General features: G+C 48.8%; 1 protein-coding gene across 13 annotated transcripts in view; it reads left to right on the top strand.

Annotated features, from left to right (window-relative positions):
• Positions 1-15,335, top strand: part of CLIP2 (CAP-Gly domain containing linker protein 2) — a 149,548-nt gene extending 134,213 nt beyond the window's left edge. For 9 of the 13 annotated variants that reach the window (XM_043499384.1, XM_038375937.2, XM_038375930.2 and 6 more), the window contains 2 exons: positions 2,650-2,712; positions 4,040-9,239. In XM_043499384.1, coding sequence (XP_043355319.1) covers positions 2,650-2,712; positions 4,040-4,051 — 75 coding nt within the window. In that variant the 3' untranslated portion in view covers positions 4,052-9,239. Of the gene's footprint in view, positions 1-2,649; positions 2,713-4,039; positions 9,240-15,079 lie in introns of those variants that run through there. The other 4 variants (XM_043499382.1, XM_043499380.1, XM_043499383.1 and 1 more) reach the window with 2 other exon arrangements.
• The last annotated feature ends 3,410 nt before the right edge of the window (positions 15,336-18,745 follow it).

The raw sequence follows: 18,745 nt of genomic DNA, 5'->3' as shown, positions 1-18,745 counted from the left end.
TCATTATAAAGTAATTGGCACTTTACTTTGCTGTGGCCATGACTACAGCTAGGTATTAGCCTGTAATAAAAAAATCTCCACATACTGCATGTCTTTGGAGACCCTGATCTCATAGCTTTTCAGGAAATGACAAGGATTTGGCACTCAAGCTTCTTCTCAAAGAATTTGTAATAATTGCTCTGGGAGATTTTATTTAGTTTCTAGCAAATTACATTCCAGTTTATTCATTCCCAGCGACCTTGTACTCGGCGAAGTTCAAGTCTAATTTGTACTGTTGGATGCAGCTGCCACGCAAGGCACAGCCTGTGTGTCTTCCGCAGGGACTGGGGAATTTACTGTATTGCAGAAAAATAGAGTGCCCTGTAAATGCCGGTATAAAATAACCTGGGACATTACTCCAGAGTAATTGATTGCCATGCAAGAAGCAATACCAAGTGCAGTTAGGAATGATTACTGGGCAAATAGTTTCCTTTTAAAGGCTCAACCTGAATTTCTAGGATCTAAGCTTCCAAAACTGGCCTTTCTCTTCTCTCTAGCTATGTCTGCCCGTACTAGCGTAGTAGCCCTGATCCACTACTGGTTGTAGCAAGAGGGGAAGCTGTAGTGTAATGATATTACCTGGAAAGATAATGGAGCAAATAATAAAGCAATCAATTTGCAAACATCTAGAAGATAAGGTGATAAGTAACAGTCAGCATGGATTTGTCAAGAACAAATCGTGTCAAACCAACCTGAGAGGTTTCATTGACAGGGTAACAACCCTTGTGGATAGGGGGGAAGTGGTAGATGTGGTATATCTTGACATTAGTAAAGCTTTTGATACTGTCTCGTATGACCTTCTCATAAACAAACTAGGAAAATGCAACCTAGAGGGAGCTACTATAAGGTGGGTGCAAAACTGATTGGAAAATGGTTCCCAGAGAGTAGTTATCAGTGGTTCACAGTCATGTTGGAAGGGCAAAATGAGTGGGGTCTCACTGGGTCTGGTTCCGTTCAAAATCTTCTTCAATGATTTAGATAATGGCATAGAGTGTACACTTATAAAGTTTGCGGATAATACCAAGCTGGGAGGGGTTGCAAGTGCTTTGGAGAATAGTATAATAATTCAAAATTATCTGGATGAACTGGAGAAACGGTCTGAAGTAAAAAGGATGAAATTCAATAAGGACAAATGCAAAGTACTCCACTTAGGAAGGAATAATCAGTTGCACACATACAAAATTGGAAATGACTGCCCAGGAAGGAGTACTGCAGAAAGGGATCGTGAGATCATAGTGGACCACAAGCTAAATATGAGTCAACAGCATAACACTGTTGCAAAAAAAGCGAACATCATTCTGGGGTATATTAGCAGGAGTGTTGTAAGCACGACATGAGAAGTAATTCTTCTGTTCTACTCTGTGCTGATTAGGCCACAACTGGAGTATTGTGTCCAGTTTTGGGCACCACATTTCAGGAAGGATGTGGACAAATTGGAGAAAGTCCAGAGAAAAGTGACAAAAATGATTAAAGGTCTAGAAAACATGACCTACGAGAGAAGATTAAAAAAATTGGGTTTGTTTAATCTGGAAAAGAGAAGAGCGAGAGGGGACATGATAACAGTTTTCAAGTACATAAAAGGTTGTTACAGGGAGGAGGGAGAAAAATTGTTGTTCTTAACCTCTGGGGATAGGACAAGAAGCAATGGGCTTAAACTTCAGCAAGGGCAGTTTACATTGGACATTAGGAAAAACTTCCTAACTGTCAGGGTGGTTAAGCACTGGAATAAATTGTCTAGGGAGGTCGTGGACTCTCTGTTGGTAGAGATTTTTAAGAGCAGGTTAGACAAACACCTGTCAGGGATGGTCTAGATAATACTTAGTCCTGCCATGAGTGCCGGGGACTGGACTAGATGACCTCTTGAGGTCCCTTCCAGTCTTATGATTCTGTGATATAGTTAAAGCTCCAGAGCCCTGTCTTCACTATAACATCCACCTGTGCTGCCATCAGCAATGCTTTTGGTGGTGGATTCACAGCTGTCAATCTTGTCAGTGTAGAAAGGACTCTGAATGAAAGCTGGCATGCCAAAGCCATACGCTTCCGGCTGCTCCCGGCCCTCCTCTTCTGCTGGTTATATTGTAGTTGCAAAGGATAAGGGCACTGTTCTCGCTGCTAGAGAGCCATGATCAATGTTTGACTTGGCTGTCATTTTTAAAGGTAGAAACAAAAGCCTATTCCTCCTGGCTGACTCATCTCTAGAGATGACAGGCGCTAAGTGGTGAACCCACACTCTTTCTGTAGTGCCTGGTATCCCGAAGAACTCAAATCATTTTTCAGATTAGCAAATCCAACAGCATGAGGCAGTGCCACCCAGGGGCTGAGTGCAAAGAATGGGACCTTGCCCAGTTGAAACTACAGGGGGAAATTCCATCGCTAGGAAGAATGCAATTACCCCTCCCCCCTGGGGGATTTGGCCAGGATCCAGAGGTTAAGAGTCCCTTGCCAAGAGCACCATAGGATCTTTAAATTCTAATTTCCCAGCATGCAGCAGTTAATATCAGATCTGTATGAAGGGGAGTTAGTTGTCACCTCAGATGTCAAAGCTTCTGGGGAGTTTGATGCTTTTTATCAGTGCCCATCTTCAACAAAATCTCATCTGTTCTGTTACAGACTATTGGAAACTCGGGATCTGCTAATGGGATCCATCAACAGGATAAATCCCACAAGCAGGAGGTAGGTTATACAACACTGAGCTATTTGAATTAAAAAATGCCCAGGCAGGACCTCTTTCATGGGGTCTCTGCTGTGCCAGTGGCACGTCTCACACTGAGCTCATCCCCTGGAGCGTGGCTTTGACCGTGACGTTCCACAGCAAGAACAATGGGCTTTGCATAGCCCTCATTCCCGAGAGCACTAGAACCAATTCCCTGGAGCAGCTGCACCCGCAGCTGGGACTGGCCTGAAACTGGAAGTACAGATTTCAGCTGTTGCTGGAGGCTTTGAAAACCTCTGGGTCCTAGAGCTTCCAATTTAAAAAAAAAGAAAAGAAAAACCATGCAAAGAAATTGGTAATGTGCACACTGTGATGCCATGGACTATTGACCTGGTGCAGCTAAGAAGTTCCATATACATCTTCTATATTGGACAGTTCTCCCAGATCAGCATTCGTATGTCTCTCTTCACATGTCAGCACAAGTTAGAACATTCCTTAGTTCATCAGATCTCTATGTATTTCACAGTATGGACCATTATTGGGGGAGGCTTACTTTTATACTCTCTCAGACTCTCAGACCCGAGGGAGAAGGTTCAAGGTCTCAGAATTTTGTCTCCTCACTGGTAACATGGGTCAGATAGATTAAGTACCTGGTACCTTGCAGCGGCATGGTCATTTCACCATGGTTGAAGATTGTCCTTGTATGCAGAAAAATGACCATCGTCCCCTCTTCGGACTCCTTCTAAGCATTAAGGATGGCCATGGCTGGAGATGGGACATTGGACAGGAAGGGCCAGAGCTCTGAGATGGCAGCAGGCATTTTCTCTCTCAGATGCTTCACTGGCTGGTTCTTGCTCACATGCTCAGGGTCTAGGTATTCGCCATGTTGGGGGGGTCAGGAAGGAATTTTCCCCCAGGTCAGATTGGCAGGAGGATGTGGTTTTGCCATCCTCTGTGGTGTGTGGGTGCAGGTCACTTGCCAGAGTTATCTGGGTTTTTCTTGCTTATGCATTTCCCTCTCTTTGCAGTGGCCTTGTGCATTGATGCACCTCCGTCCCCACTGTTCTCTGCCTGTGACACATAATGGTCAAGTCTCCTGTGGGCTGTAATACTTTGGTCTAATTTCAATTGTTGGGTTTAGTGTGCAGGTGCTGGATGGTGTTGGTGGCCTATGATGGTGGACAGGAGATTAGACAAGATGAGCTGGTGATCCTATAACTGTATGGCTCTATGAAGTTTGCTGGCTTCTTTGGATAAATAGCCAAAGAGTCTGGTAATCTAGATTACCTTGATCACATATTCATTGCCAAGGCTCCTGTTTTCTTAACACAGTCTCATTTCTTCCAGGAGAAACATTGATCGAGAAGAAGAGGTGGAGAGGACCATTTCATGCCAGTATCTTCTTTTGTGCACCGACAGAAAAGGAAAAGGATGCACCTCCTAAAGACTAGCAACAGTATTTTCACTTTAAAAACAGGACTGTTTATAATGTACTAATTGACCTAAGTAGGACAATCCCCTGGTTCGTATTTTCCAAGACGAGCATCATTCCAGAAGGAGCGGTATGGCAACCTACCTGTGTAAAGATCCTTTTGTTTTGCTTTCTTATCCGTATCAGTTTTGACAGTGGAATTTGTATTGGCCAAGTGGACCATCTCCATTCATCCCACCTGAACAATGTGGTCTGGCTGAGAGCTGATGGTGGCTGAAACTTCATCAGTGTTTCCTAGAACCCTAGAGGAAATGCAAAATGGTTTGCTTGGGGCATTAGAAAATTCCTAAGTGTGCTCCCAAAGTCTTCACTCTCCCCGCCAGGTAATCCCTGTCCCTCTCCCCCACCCACCCGCGTAGTATGAAGAACTACAGAAATGGGCTGGCTGTGCTCAAGCCAGTCAGCGTGGATTGTAGAAGACAAGCTGTTGGGACAGTCTTCCCCCTTCCCAGCATAGAAGACCTCCCAGCTGTAGGCCACGGAGACTACACTTAGTACTGTATGATAGCACAGGTGGCACCTCATCTGATTTCAGGTGATATAATTTATTTTGGCTATTTCTGAGTCAGTGTTTACTCTGAGTTGATGAAGGGGAGGGAGCTGCTGGCAGGGGTGAGTACAGGTCTCCTTAGCCTCTCTTCCCCGAGAGATCTCTTAGCAGGACCGGCTGTGCCGGGGCCCAGAGCCAGAGCCCATGGGTGTGTTGTGGCATGTAGAGACGTACACAGCATCTGGCTAGAGCCTTTGTATGCCTGTTCCTGAGGGTCTGAGTAGAAAACACAAACACAGGATGTAGTCGCGTCAGACAGACGCCTCTAGGCTCTGATCCCTCTCCACTGCTATCCACAGAATTGTAATCACTAGCTGGAGGAGATGGGCTAGCCTAGCATTAGGCTGCCTTGGGGTTGCCCCTACCATTCTCAGTTGTCTTTGGCTCTTCAGTACAATATCCGACGGGAGAGAGCTAACATGTTGCTGTGAGCATTCTTGCAAGAGTGCCTTATACCTGGGACTAAGGATGATATTGAAACAAAGGCCCCGTCTAGAGCAGGAGGGCTCCAGCTGTAACCAGAGCAGATTTCTGTTCTTTCCTCTGTTTGCTGGGCATCTCAGACTCCCCCTACTTCTTGTAAGTGGGAGTTCGGGGTGCAGGTTTGGGCCCCAAAACAACACTGAGGGTCACATTCTTAAAGCAGGAGCTCCAAGCCATGTGCACAGAAATCCAGGCACAACTGAGCACGCAGATTTGCACAAAAAACTGTTGCCATTGTGGGTGCAGAAAGCCAGTTGTGCACCTCTGTATCCATCTGCAATAACTGTCCATGCAGGAGAAGGAACCCCATTGCCTGTGTGTATTTGCACATGGACTCGGTCCCTATTCCAAGGGCTGTATTCTAGCCTCAGTCTTTACACTGAACTCCCATTGGGCTGAATGGGATGATACTTGGGTGGAGCGAGGGTAGAATATGGTCCTAAGTGTCTGAGACAAACCCCTTGCTCTGAAAAGAAACATTCACCTTTCGATACCTGGGACCATAGGGAGCAGCAGCAGATTCTTAGGCTCCATTCAAACCCCTGATGGGGATGGGGCAGCTTCCCAAGGGGGGGCAATCAGTACCTGGAATGTGGGGCAGGGCTTGGATTGACATATTGCAGCACCAGTGAAATGACTAATGTTTAAAGGGCAATCCTCTGGTTCTGGGGGAGAAGAGGCCCGTCATGGAAACAAACGGCTGTTCTTGATGCTGTTTGATCCTTCCCCCCCACCCTCCTCCGAGGGAATTAGGTGCAGAATCCCTTTTCAAAGGTACACAAATCAAGTTGTTTCCTATTTCTCTGGAAATGCAGCATTTTGGCCATATTTACCGTAATGCAGCCAAACGACATAAAGTTGTGACCAGCTCAGTCTCTTTTCTGGCCATCCCTGTGCCTCTCTGAAATGCCTAGATCAAGTCCACCGCTCTGCTCCTCTCTCCAGCTCTCTGCTGCACATCCTGGGGTAGTTCATGAGCTGGAGCTCCTGTGGACGTGGACAAGAGCTCCCAGCATGGCAGGACACGGCCGAGGTGTTGACTTCCTGTGAAGCCATTGCACATGAGCTGGGAATCTGGTCCTTCGTTTTCCGTGTGGTTTTTCTTCAGCTGCTTTTGGCTACTCTGAAATTCTCCAGCGCGCGGAGTCTGGGCAGCTCGAGGCAAACTGGGGAAGAGCTTTGCCCCACCCGTCCAAGTCTCCTGCACCAGGGAAGCCACTAGACCTCTTGCAGTGAAATAGAGTTAGGCCCTTTTCACCTGGTGGGGATGGTGGACACTGGATCTGTTTCAATGGCTGAGATAATGAGGTGGGTTCAGGAAAGTAAGGCATGTTGGGAGAAGAAGCCTAAATTTGGTTAATGAGTTCAGAGGGTTAACAGGAGTTCAGGTGGGACAGGTCCTGCTGTGTGGAACCAGCACTCGCTACCTGCATAGAAGAACAAAGCACTAATCATTGCCTCAGGCTTGGATTTTCAAAGTGCCTAAGGGACTTAGGAGCCAAAAACCCATTGATAGACAGCACAAGTGTGTAAAATATCATAACCAAGCAAAACTAATGAACAGCAGGAGGTGCCATTTTGATCATTTGGGGGTGGTATTTTCAAAAGCATCTAGCACTGGCTGCCTGGCTCTGCTCCCTCTGAAATTAATGGTCAAACGCCCACTGACTTCAATAGGAGCAGTCAGGGCAATGCCATGGGCTTCGGAAAATGCCTTCCAGGGCTTAGGGAAGGCAGCAGCCACGTGAGTGCCCAGGAGTTCATGGGATTTACCAAGTGGGAAGGGGGGGGAGTTCAATTTTTTTAATTAATCTGTATTTATTTTCCATCTAGTTTGCAAGTGACAAGCCCCTGTTATTTAAAGAGGATTAAATAGCAACTTTCTGCATCGCTTTGCAACCCTCCTGCTTCCCTGGATTCAAACAGGAGCTGCCCGCTGGGAGGTGTGCACTGGGCCAGTCCTCTGCTGGTCTGAATGGGGCAAAGCTCTGAAGTGACTGGCACTACCCTGATTGAAACCAGAGGAGAATTTGACCTATCAAGATATATCAGGCCAGTGCACCTGAGCCCATTCAGTTACAGGGGAGAAGAGAGCCTGCTTTGTAAGCTGGCTTTGACTATCTTCTCAGGGTCTAATGCTCTCTAGGATATAACTGAGGGCATAGTCTTAAGGGGAGAGTAGCCTTCCAGAGAAAGGCCTTACCACAGCAATGGGCTGCACTGAATCACATGCCGTCCCACAGGCTCCAAGTTTCCCCTTTTGGAAAGAGATCTCTGCATAGAGAGCAACAGCATGGGGCGAACCTGTTCTCCTTGGACATGCCACAGCAGCCCCAAGCTCTGCCCCTGTGCACCCAGCCATATAGGATCAGTGCCCCATTTCCAGCTCGCCCTGCTGGCAGGAGAGTTACAACAGAAACAGATGCCCCAGCTCAGGAGAGCCCAGCCAGGAGCTGCATGCCTCAGGAATGCAGATCACACAGGGTGCATTTCCTCCCTGTGCGGCAGGGCCAGCATGAGCCCTGCATGCCGGTGAAGTCCCGCAGAAGTGAAACAGGCACCAGAGACTGCGGCGAGGAATTTTCCTGGTGCCCACAGCTCATGCTGGCCCTCTGCTCAGGTACCAGCTGCACCCGTAGATTTTAGGAGACCAAATTAGAAAGAAACCCAGAAAGTGACAAGTCAGAGGGTCCCCTTCCACCACATTTATTTATAAGCTTCTCGCTACTTTGGCCCAGGTACAGTGGTACATAAAGTACTCTGCAACATTCTGTGTAGATGGCATCAGTACTTCGGGGGGGGCGGGGGGTGTCATCAAAGGGAAGTTATGCAGCCAACTCCCATTAGCAGTCAGTAGGAGTTGAGTGCCTAGCTCCCATTTGAAAATCTATCCTGGTGATCTTGTTCAGAGCTTCAAATCTGAAGTAAGATAGGGGGCTGCTTTCTCCTCCGTGACCCCACAGTTGTCTCCATTGCATGTTCCATGCTGATATCACACCCAGGGCTATGTGCAGAATATGCCTTCAACAACTGCAGCGTGGGTGAGGGGAGAATTTTCCCTCTACAGTCAAGGGGTCTTGCATGAGAGCTAGTTGCATGGAAAAGCAGTGCTGAGCTGTCTGGTCCACCCATGCGCCCTTCCCATTCAAAGAGCAAATAATGGCCTACACAGTGGTTGAATCTGTACGAATTATGAGTCCACACTGTTGAAAATTGGGACTTTCTATCCATTGTATTAGTTCAGTGGCTAGAAGAGTTTTTTGTTTTGTTTTCCCACTGAAGGCTGAGAAATCATCTGAAGAATAAAGTCTCCCTGCCAACTGGAGAGGCTCTTGAAGATCCAGATTAGCAATCTTCCCCCCCCCATCCTAGCTAAAGAGAAATCTTACAAGCATTTGAATGGCAGTACTGGCTTTCTCCTTTTCAGAGTTCAGAAAAGTGAAGCGGACACACAGTCCCATGCTAATATCCAGGGGTCCTAAATTAATAGCCAAGACATACTAGCTACTTCCCCATCCCCTCCTCTGATCAGTTCCTTTGACTTTCAGTGGGTATGCATGATGGTTTCATGAAAAAAACAAAAAGATGCAACTGAAACCTTCATAAGATTCCAGTACCCCATTGTTACAGCAGCTTTTAGCGGTTCACCGCTATCTTGTAGGGAATTATTAATCCACTAAAATCTATAGGCCTCCATGTAAGTTACCAGAATAAAGGCGATAGTAGATGTATAAATGGATGATAACATTTTACCCATGCAGTATGTATTACAATTTTATAGCTTAGTCATTTTTTGGCTATCGAATTTTGTGAGTAAGATAAAAAAAACGGTTTGACTGCTAATGTTTATTTTGTTGTTTGATTCCTTTCCCTCCCCTTCCTATGTACAAATGCTGTACAAATCTGAGTCCATTGAGTGTAACTACAACAGATGTGTATTAATGTACCACAGATGCCAATAGTGGCTTGCTAAAGTGTGGTGAGCTCATACTAAAACAATAAAACTTGTGGCTAAAGTCAGGCACGCCCGCCTCTTCCATCCGAGAGAGCGCAGGCCCGTGGTGCACGCTTGCTGGCGAATTGGCGGTCGGAATGTTAAAAGGTTCCTTCCCGACTGAACAGACAAACGTCAGGGAAGGGATCACACACATGAAAGGGGGCGCTTTGTGATCACAGGGCACCTTGCACTGAATTCAGGCCTCGCGTGAGTGATCTGGATATCCTTCTATGGGGCTGGATATTGCTAGACTTTATCGGATGGGCTGCGTGTCCCTGCTTCTGCTCCCATTGACATCAATAGCAAAGCTCCCCCTGGCTTCGGTGGGAGCAGAAGCGAGTCCTGTGTCAAACTCACAACTGTAATTCAAGACGGCCAGACTTCAGCTTGTGCATTGCCGGCGCTGGATTGCCCTGGCACATGCAGTCAAGAAGAGGTGTGACTGGTGATCTCAGTCCAATGTCCGGTGTTGCAACTGGTCCCAACTGGCCCCAGCCACTAGCTGGCAGTCTGAGCTGAGAAGCTGAAGGGTGAATTCTCCTCTGCCCCTTAGAGGTCGGGGTTCGAACACAGTGGGGTGCGGGGGATGTTTGTACAGCTGCTGCCCCGCTCTGTCCATAGAGGCTTTTGGTTACTAGAGCTGTCAATTCGGCACCTTGCCCAAGCGCTCAGTTCACTTTCAGTCCTTCAGGGGTCTTGAAATATGCATGAGGAGGGCGGGGAATGAATTGCAACTGTCACCTGTCAGCAATCTGGCATCACTTCTTATGAAAATCAGCCTTACTGGGTGTCAAGGAGCTGATATATGTTTCACGTTAATATATGTTTAATCAAATGCAGATATGGGAGCTAAGTAGGAATAAATGCATTGGAATTGCTTGGTTGCAGGAGCTGGAATTCAGTCGGGGATGCAAATGTAAAGTTACGTGGAAAGGAATATGGGAAGGCCCCGCAGATGGAAAAACTGGGACGAAAGTGCTTGGCTCTCTGTTGGAAATGGCAGAAAAGACTGCGTGGATCTGGAGGACCAGAGAAACCAGATTTTCAGGGGGACACAGTGTCAAGAGGATTGTTGCTGTTTTTGAGGCAATGGTACCCGATTTGCTCACTTTACCTCTGTGCTTAGCCCAGCTCCTCCAGTGGGTGTTAGGTGCCTGCATACCTTTGAGGGTCTGGGCTGGAGTGACTTCGCTGCAGGGTAGGGAGTAAAGTCCTAGTTAATAATCAGTTTAACGGGCTGCAAAGGTTGTTATTTTAGGTCACTGAAGCTCTGAAATTCTTCTTTTTTATATTCCTATAGCACCTAGCGGCCCCAAGCAAGACTGGGATCCCATTGTGCTAGGAGCTGCACGCACACCTAGACGAGACAGACAAAGGTGAGAGAGGAAACAGGTACACAGAAATGATGTGACTCGGTACCCTGAGTTCACATCAAAGGTCCTGCCCACTGGGCCACAAGCCCAGCACACGTGGCCAGCTGTGAAAGGGGAACACACATGCTACAGAACAGGGGGAGGTGCCCTAGCCGCATTGCTCCCCTGGGTCTGCACTTCTGGACAGGGCCCAGGCACCACCCACAGCGGCAGACTCCCTGAAGAGGGTCTGCAGAAGCCAAAGTGCCATCTCCCCCGATGCAGGGCTGGGAAGGCACACTGCATCTTTGGAAATCAGCAGGCCTCAGAGCAATACGTCAGGGTGCTGGCCTCAGCACGGGCAGCGCTGTAAAGCCATGACTCGCCCTGAGGGTTTTGTTGCCAATGGGATTTTTGCAAACATCCCTCCTGAGTCTCTACAATTGGTTGCAGCACTCCCGCCCATCACCCCATTGTAGTCAGTAGGGCAAAGCGCATGGATAACGCAAGATTTGGCCCTAAAGGGAAGGAAGAGGGGTTTGCCCAGCTTGTGGATTGGTGAGATTGCTGCCAGCTTCTCAAGTAGAAAAGCAGTACTTGTGGCACCTTAGAGACTAACAAATTTATTTGAGCATAAGCTTTCGTGAGCTACAGCTCACTTCATCGGATGCATTCCGATGAAGTGAGCTGTAGCTCACGAAAGCTTATGCTCAAATAAATTTGTTAGTCTCTAAGGTGCCACAAGTACTGCTTTTCTTTTTGCGAATACAGACTAACATGGCTGCTACTCGGAAAGCTTCTCAAGTGTGTGCGTTGGCTCGATGGTGCGATGCTGCTCACTAAGCGGGCATCTTACTGCAAAAAAACCCAGCTTGTTCTGTTGCATGACCTCTGAAGGATGATTGGGCTGAGAGACCCGAGTGCCAGTGGGACTTCCCCACCCCATCGGCTTCAATTAACTGGTGTGATGGAACCCCGGGCCGGGCTGGAACAGCTCCCAAAGGATCAGGCTGGCATTTGCAGAAGGGCTCAGGATGCTGAGCACGGTGGAGCATTGCAATGGACCTGCCGAAGACCGAGCTCTTCTAACATCTGGCCCAGTCTGGGCAAAGTCACCCACTGGACCTAGAAGCTGGGACTGGCTGACGGGAGGGATCACTCAAAATCGCCCTGTTCTGTTCATTCCCTCTGAAGCATCTGACCCTGGCCGCTGTTGGGAGACTGGCTCCTGGGCTACCTGGACCATTGGTCTGACCCAGCAAGGCCAATCTATAGTGTGTCTGAGCATTCAGTATAACTGGCTGCTCGGGGGCCCGAGGATGCCCAGACTGAGAGAGGTTTCACTCCTGTGGTTGGTGTCAATGATGGGTTCCATTTATCTCGCCTCCAGGCTTGAATGAAGGCTCTCCCACTGGCCTGAGCGCCGCCCTGGCTCTGCCGCCCCTTGGGGTGTCCTGGAGGGGGTCAGGGAAATGGAGATTAGAGACTGGTGGCCATGGGGCAGCCTCGCTGTGCGGCGGGTATTGGCGCACTGGTTCACTAGGTGCCCGTGTGCTGTGGGCCGGGCCACTCACCCGCAATGGCACCGAGTGAAGTCAGCCAGGCCTCCCCTGCCACCCACAGCAGGAACAAAGCATCAGCCATGGCGTGGGGTGGGAGAGTGAGCTTTGCCTTCCGGAGGCTGTTGCTGCCAGGGCCAAAGTAAACCTGACCAAGGGGGATTTCAAATCCAGTTCTCTCGCATGAGCAGACACAGCAATCGACTGATGGCATTTCCAACACCCCCATTCCTGGAGCAAGTGAGCACCTCCTGAGCCCTTCATAGTGAGGAATCCTATCCCGCTGGGAAACTGAAGCATAAATAGAAGGAGGGAGCAAAGAATTGCACCTGGATTTTCCAAGTCTGTACTGGATCAGCCTTCCACCCTCAAACAGTATTGGGGTGCTGCCGGCCAGCTTCCCCCGTGGGACCGAGAGGGTGATCGCTCTTGTCCCTGTTCCAATAATGAGCTGAAGGCCTCTGCCGTGAGCCCCATGGGCACTGCCTGGGCTCGGGGCTGTGTCACGACGGCGCTCGCGGGAATGCCAAGGGAGGGGAAACGCCCGTGAGCTGTGACAGTCTCTTACGCTCGCAGTGAAGAACGAGCCATCAGCAAAGAACGCCCAGGAGAAAATCTTTTGCATCCAAACATCAGCAGCCCTCTCCCCATCTAACCAAAGGCTCGTCAGAGAACCCGACATCCAGTTGTAACTGAACCTCCTCTGTGCAGCCTAATGCACCGTTTAGAAACTTCGGCTTGCCAATGCTGTGAATAGCCACTGGGGGGCGCTGTGGCCCTTCATAAACTAGAGCCCTTGTTTTCGAAGGGGTAACAGGGCAGCCCCATGTGTAAAATCCCAGCCCTGGGTGCTGCTATAGCCTTAGAAGGAAGCTGATTAAGTCATTACTAGCAGAAGCTTTCCATACACTTTTAGTTTGAAAAGACTTGCTCTTCCGTTATCTTAATCTCGGAAGGATCCTGGAGCATGAAAACTTCTCTTTGTAAAACAGCTACAGTATGAGAAGAACGGGGGGTAACTGCCACTTCGTTACCCTATCTCTCTGACTCAGCTCTGCGATTGAACAGTGGCTGGGGCCCCATGGGGTGCTCGCCCTTCCGGCCCCATTCAGCCCATGGCTTCCCTCCTGGAGCTGCTGACATGGTGGGGTAGGGTTCACTGGATGGAGATTCCCCATTGTGTGGACAGCTGTCCCCTAGGTAGACTTGACATCACCAATTAATTCCCTTCCTCCCACCCCACCATCAATACTCTCCAGAGCAGGGTAGGGCCATTATGTAACCTCCCCAATATCTCTGGATAGATAGGTGTGATCAGGTTTGGCAAACCTACAGCCAGACTTCAGGGGAAAGGACTTCAGGAGGGCAGAATAGCAAAGGGCAAGAATCACCAACTCCCTGCTCAGGGGAAGGTGACTTAAAATCTCATCCTTTATTTAACTCCACTTTGCAATTCATCAAGTGCCTATTTACCATCCAGGGCCTGTGCACTTGGCAGTCCTTACGGATGATACTGTCACACAAGCCGTTGTTTGCAGACATGCGTTTCAGTGCTGTTAATCGAACAGGGAAGATAAATAAAACATGAGGTTTAAAGATGCCTAAATCACAGTGCGGGAGTAGATAAGCTCTTCAAACAAAAATATTTCATTTTATTTCCATTATAGCATCAAGCCAAGAAGCTCGAGCCTTCTGCCTGTTAAGATAAGTATGGCATTAGGGATGCCCAGTTTAACGATGCAGGGCCCAAGTGCACATGAACAACGGTGCGTTCCCATGGCTAAATAGGCTGCAGGATCAGATACTGCGGTGATGGGCAGCAATACAAAAATCCTAAGGCAGACGATAGGATTGGGTAGTTGTACGTGGGATGGCTCCTTGCTCGAGAACCATCCTGCTGCAGTGCCTATAAATGTTCCCAAACCACCTCTGCTTGGGCATGAGAATGAGGTGCAAGTGCTAGGTTGCAGGGCCGGGCACGAACAGGGCCTGTTTCGTAATCAACGTGCCAATCCTCCGTAAAAGGGCACCTATTTAAATCATCCCAGCACAAAGGTACGTTCCTGCCCCTTGTTTAGCAGCCTTCAAGGTATGCCTTTGCAGGATCGATGCCTTTCGCTTCCATGCCCCCCAGATCAATCATACTGGTAATGGTTATGTCAACCTGCTGGGAAAGGCCAAAGGGCCCTCTGACTCTGCTTGGGAATGAGTTTAACAACTGCTAGGATCAGGCTGTAAAGCGTCTGGATCAGGAGCCCAGTTTGTGGTTGAATAGCAAATATGGCTGCTATGGGGTAGGGAGAGAGCCATATCCTGCGCGTTCTCAGGGGGCCAGACTCCATAAGCCACTAAGGCTTTTCCAACACTCATCTGCAGGATACCATGAAGAAGGAGAACCTGGAGCTGATAGTTGGATGAACACAAGAAGTCTGATCTGTCCCAACCCTCACTGGCAGTCCCGCTGGGTTGGCGGCTTTGTGCAAAGGCCAGCTCTGGGATTCACAGGTCCGTGGATTCCCATTGGGGAATCGCTGTCATAGGGTGAAATGGCACAGGCTCTACTCAGCTGCCATCCACCAGCACCAAACCACCCCCGACTGACCTCTGTATTGACACCTTGTTCGGCCCAGAGGGTTTAACAAGAGAGTGTAGGTAAGAGCTGAACTATCATTACATTAAATAAGGAGCATTAGACCAGCGAGCCACTAGAGTCCATGGGCTTTTTATGTAACCCCTTTGGGGTTGAGAGCATGGCCCCTTTAAATCTTTTTCCTGGGCATTGGGGGGGGAAGGCTGCTTGTTACAGAAGGAGGAAGTGTTGTGAGACAAAGAGAGAGGGGGGAGATAGGGTGTGTGGCTGGAGCTGCAGACTGAAGGGCTGCAGCAAGCAGGCCCTCACAGAGTGAAGCAGCGAGAACCTGCCCAAAGCCCGGGAGCGACAGAGCAGCTGCCAGGAGGAGCACTGGGCCAGGGAGGAATCGCCTGAGAAGGACAAACCGGAGCTGAATCCAGTATCGCTGCTGCCCAGAGCTGCAGGGGGCTGCCAGTACTGGCGCTTGTGACCTTCATTGGGCATAAGGAGGGAGGCTGTTAGCTAGTTAAGTGGGGATGTGGTTGCTGGGTGTGGCTTTGCAGAGTGTGGCAGAAGAGGGCACCAGAGGGGTTTGTTGGGGAAAGTTCACTGGCACTGAAGATGACTGGGAGCACCCAAGACTCACCACCGCACTGGAACTCAGCCCAGGACTTCTGACCTCTGCGTGCAGACCCATTGCTCGGTGTCTGCCCTTTCAGACTGCAGTACCACGGGGCCTGTGGGGGCTTGTGTTGAATGCAAGCCTGTTCTACTGCTCCCCCTATATTTCCCCTCTCATCCCTCTGTGAATAAATATTTCCCTTTCCCATATTCCTTTTAGAGAGAGAGAGAGAGAGAGAGAGAGAGTGTGTGTGTGTGTGTGTGTGTGTGTGTGTGTGTTCGTTTTGAGGGGTTTGGAACAGGTGCCCCTGGAGTGGAAGGGACTTTCACTCCTGCATTCCTGCACGCACCTTTTCATTGCCAGAGCTGCCTGCAGAGCAGACTCCATCTTGGCCATGACGGCGCTAAAGTTACAGTTAACATACATAGCTTGAACCACATGAGTTTTACAGCAAAAATACTATTACCAAAGAGGCAGAGTGATCTAGTGGAGTGAGCACAGGGCTAGTCACCATGAAGTCCCGAATTCTAATCCCAGCTCTGCTACTAACTCACTGGATGGCATTTAGGAGTTTAAATCCCATTGACTGCCAGTGGGACTTTGGCTCTTAAGTCCTGAAATCCCTTTGGAAAAATGAGATTTTAGGCTCCTAAATCAGGTGTTGCAATACTGAGTGCAGCAACCCCTAAACACCTTTACAGATCTAGGCCTTAACCCCTCTTTAAAAGGGGGGCAATGAGCCTGTTCTCGGTTTGTTCTCCTTCCCTAGCAGCGTTGTGGATAGGTGGCACTGGAGAGAAGATAAAAAGGCAATTGCGATCAATTGCTACTATGCCGTACTGGAGCTATAGCTGCCTTAGGGCTTGGTGGTCATAAAGACATGGTCTCATCGTCTTGGTTCTTATGTCTGTGATGATGCATCAGAACTTACCTGTGCATGGGCATTACTATTGCGATTTATTATTTGTGTTGTGGTAACTTCTAGGAGCCCCAACAGGGCCCAGGACCCCATTGCGCTAGGCGCAGAACAAAAAGATGGTGACCACGCCAAAGAGCGTCCACTCTAAGTAAATTGTGAGGGTAGCTCATGTTTCTGCAGCAGTTTGCGGGTAAGGGGCAAGTATTATTATTAAAATAGTTTAAAGGGACACCCAGAATAAAAAGGGATGATTTGATACATCTAAAAGCAATGGGCCTAATTCTGATCTCACCCACGCTGGTTTCCCTCAGTGCAACTCTACTGACTGTGGAGTTACTCCTGATTTACACTGGGGTACGTGGGATCAGAATGGGGCCCGGTATTTCCAATGAGATGAAACTGGTTGAGTCCCATTCCAGATCCATTAACGGGGCAGCAGCTGCTGTCCATTCTAACCTGAACTACCCAGCGCCTGCTAGCTGGGAGGCAGCTCCTGTGAAAGGTACCGGTGCCTCCTAGCTGACAGGGTGAAGTCCTGTTCTCTATCTGGGTGGACGTGTTGGCATTCCTCTGACCCCCGTCAGGCTGGTTTAACCAAGGTGCCAGGGGCTGCCCTGCCTTCTTTTTTTCTGACCAAGAGCTGGCTGGCTGGCTCGTGCCGTGGCAGCGACTTGGACGCTCTCAAACGCACACCAAGCTGTGCTCACCCGGCGAGCCAGGGCTGTCAGTCCAAGTGATGGAATCGCGTTTGCTCAGAGCACAAGGTTCAGGTCAGGACTAGAGGTGGATGTGGAAGCAGAGTACGAGGTGAAATGGTCTGAATTGGCCATTTGGGGGTGATTGCACCTGCCTAGAGAGAGACCTATTGGGAAGGGGCCAAGCGCATAGACCCAGCAGAGTATAGGCCTGCCCCGGGGAGGTGGCAGGGTGCTCTGCTGTCTCCTGTCAGAGGCACAGCACAAGTGTGTGCAAGCAGGAGACGTATCCAAACCAACCCAAGAGGTGTTTCCTGCCTGAAACGCACACATGACCCATTGGCAATGCCCTGCCTGTGCTCTACGGGGCCGGTGCAAGTGGCGTCACATCTTGGAAAGAGCAGGGAATTTAGGGGAGAATATTCCAGGGTGGGGTGTCAAGGACGTACCCCTTTTTCCATTCAGAAAGTGCTGCTTCAGGCTGAACTGCAGCAGCCCCTCAGCGATCCCTGATACTCTGGCCAGGTCTGTGCCTCTAGCCCGTGAGTCTGTGTCAGGGGTATCAAACATCAGCCTCACTGGCACGCTGATGTGGCTCTCACGAGCCAGCTGGATTCTGCAGAATCTAATTTCAGGGGGTTGCCAAGAAAACCTTCCAAATGTGACCCAGGCCTAACTGATGCAGTGCGGCCCTGCCTACTCAGGGAATTTTTGCACTGATGTAGCTATGCCAATCTAGCTGTGCCAATGCAAACTCCTAGTGTAGAGGCCTTGCACTATGCAAAAAAGTGATTTGCACAAGTGCCATTTATGTGAGCCACACTGATAATGGTGCTGGTCACGAATTATACCTGCACTAGGGGATGCCTGCACTACGGGTTTGCACTAGTGTAGCAATCCTTATAGCTAGGACCAGGCCTGAGTCTGCAAGCGGCCTGAAGCAATGACTTGCTGAGGTGTGAACTCCCCCTACTGCTGTTTATCTCAATAGGGTGTTAACTCTAATAACAGATAACACAAACACAGATGTAGTGACCACAGAAAGGCCATATTCTCCCCTTGATCTTTGAACAGCGCTTCGTTTGGTATGGATAGAGGGTTGTATGAGCCCTAAATATATACCTAGGGCCATGGACCAGAATTAAAAGTACAGTTCAGCTCTCTCCATCCCTGGACTATATATTGAAAAAGCAGGGGCTGAGGAGTTTGGATTGATTAAGCACAGTAGAATTTAGGGCCTAATACTTTAATCACAGCGCGAAGAGCTGCCCTCGCCATTGTGAGTGTATTTCTTCCCTCCCCCTCCACCACTCTATAATGAGCATCCGTGCCAAAAGAGCTAATTTCCTTGCAGAACAAAAAAGTCACCTGAATACAGTTGGAAGCTGTGTTGCACTATCAGAGTAATCAGAATTTAATTTGATGTAGTCAGGGCTCCAAAAGATGTTATCGGGGGGACATCAAAGATAGATTCTTGTGCTTGGAAATGCTGCTGGAATACTTAGTCTGGATTTCTCATTGTATGGAGGACTTCTAAAATATCCCTCTGAATAACAAACAAACAAACAAACAAACAAAAGAATATTAAATGTATTTGCAAATTAATGCCTTTTGTAGCTGAACAAAAGCCACTGTCAAACTACCTATTTTACATGTCTGGGACTTTCTCTAATTAAACCATAATGACACAGTTTTGTTGTGTCTCATCATTTCCGCACTTGGAAGAAGTAAAATTGAGATTTATTTCCATGTGTGTTGCACAACATCAGGCTGGAGGTCTCTGATCCTGCAACGAGAACCTGAGCCCATTTA

This window comes from Dermochelys coriacea, chromosome 17 (genome assembly GCF_009764565.3).
Source record: "Dermochelys coriacea isolate rDerCor1 chromosome 17, rDerCor1.pri.v4, whole genome shotgun sequence".
NCBI classification, from domain to species: Eukaryota; Metazoa; Chordata; order Testudines; family Dermochelyidae; genus Dermochelys; species Dermochelys coriacea.
The sequence above is the reverse complement of the archived record's forward strand: the minus strand, read 5'-3'. Positions and strand labels throughout refer to the sequence as shown.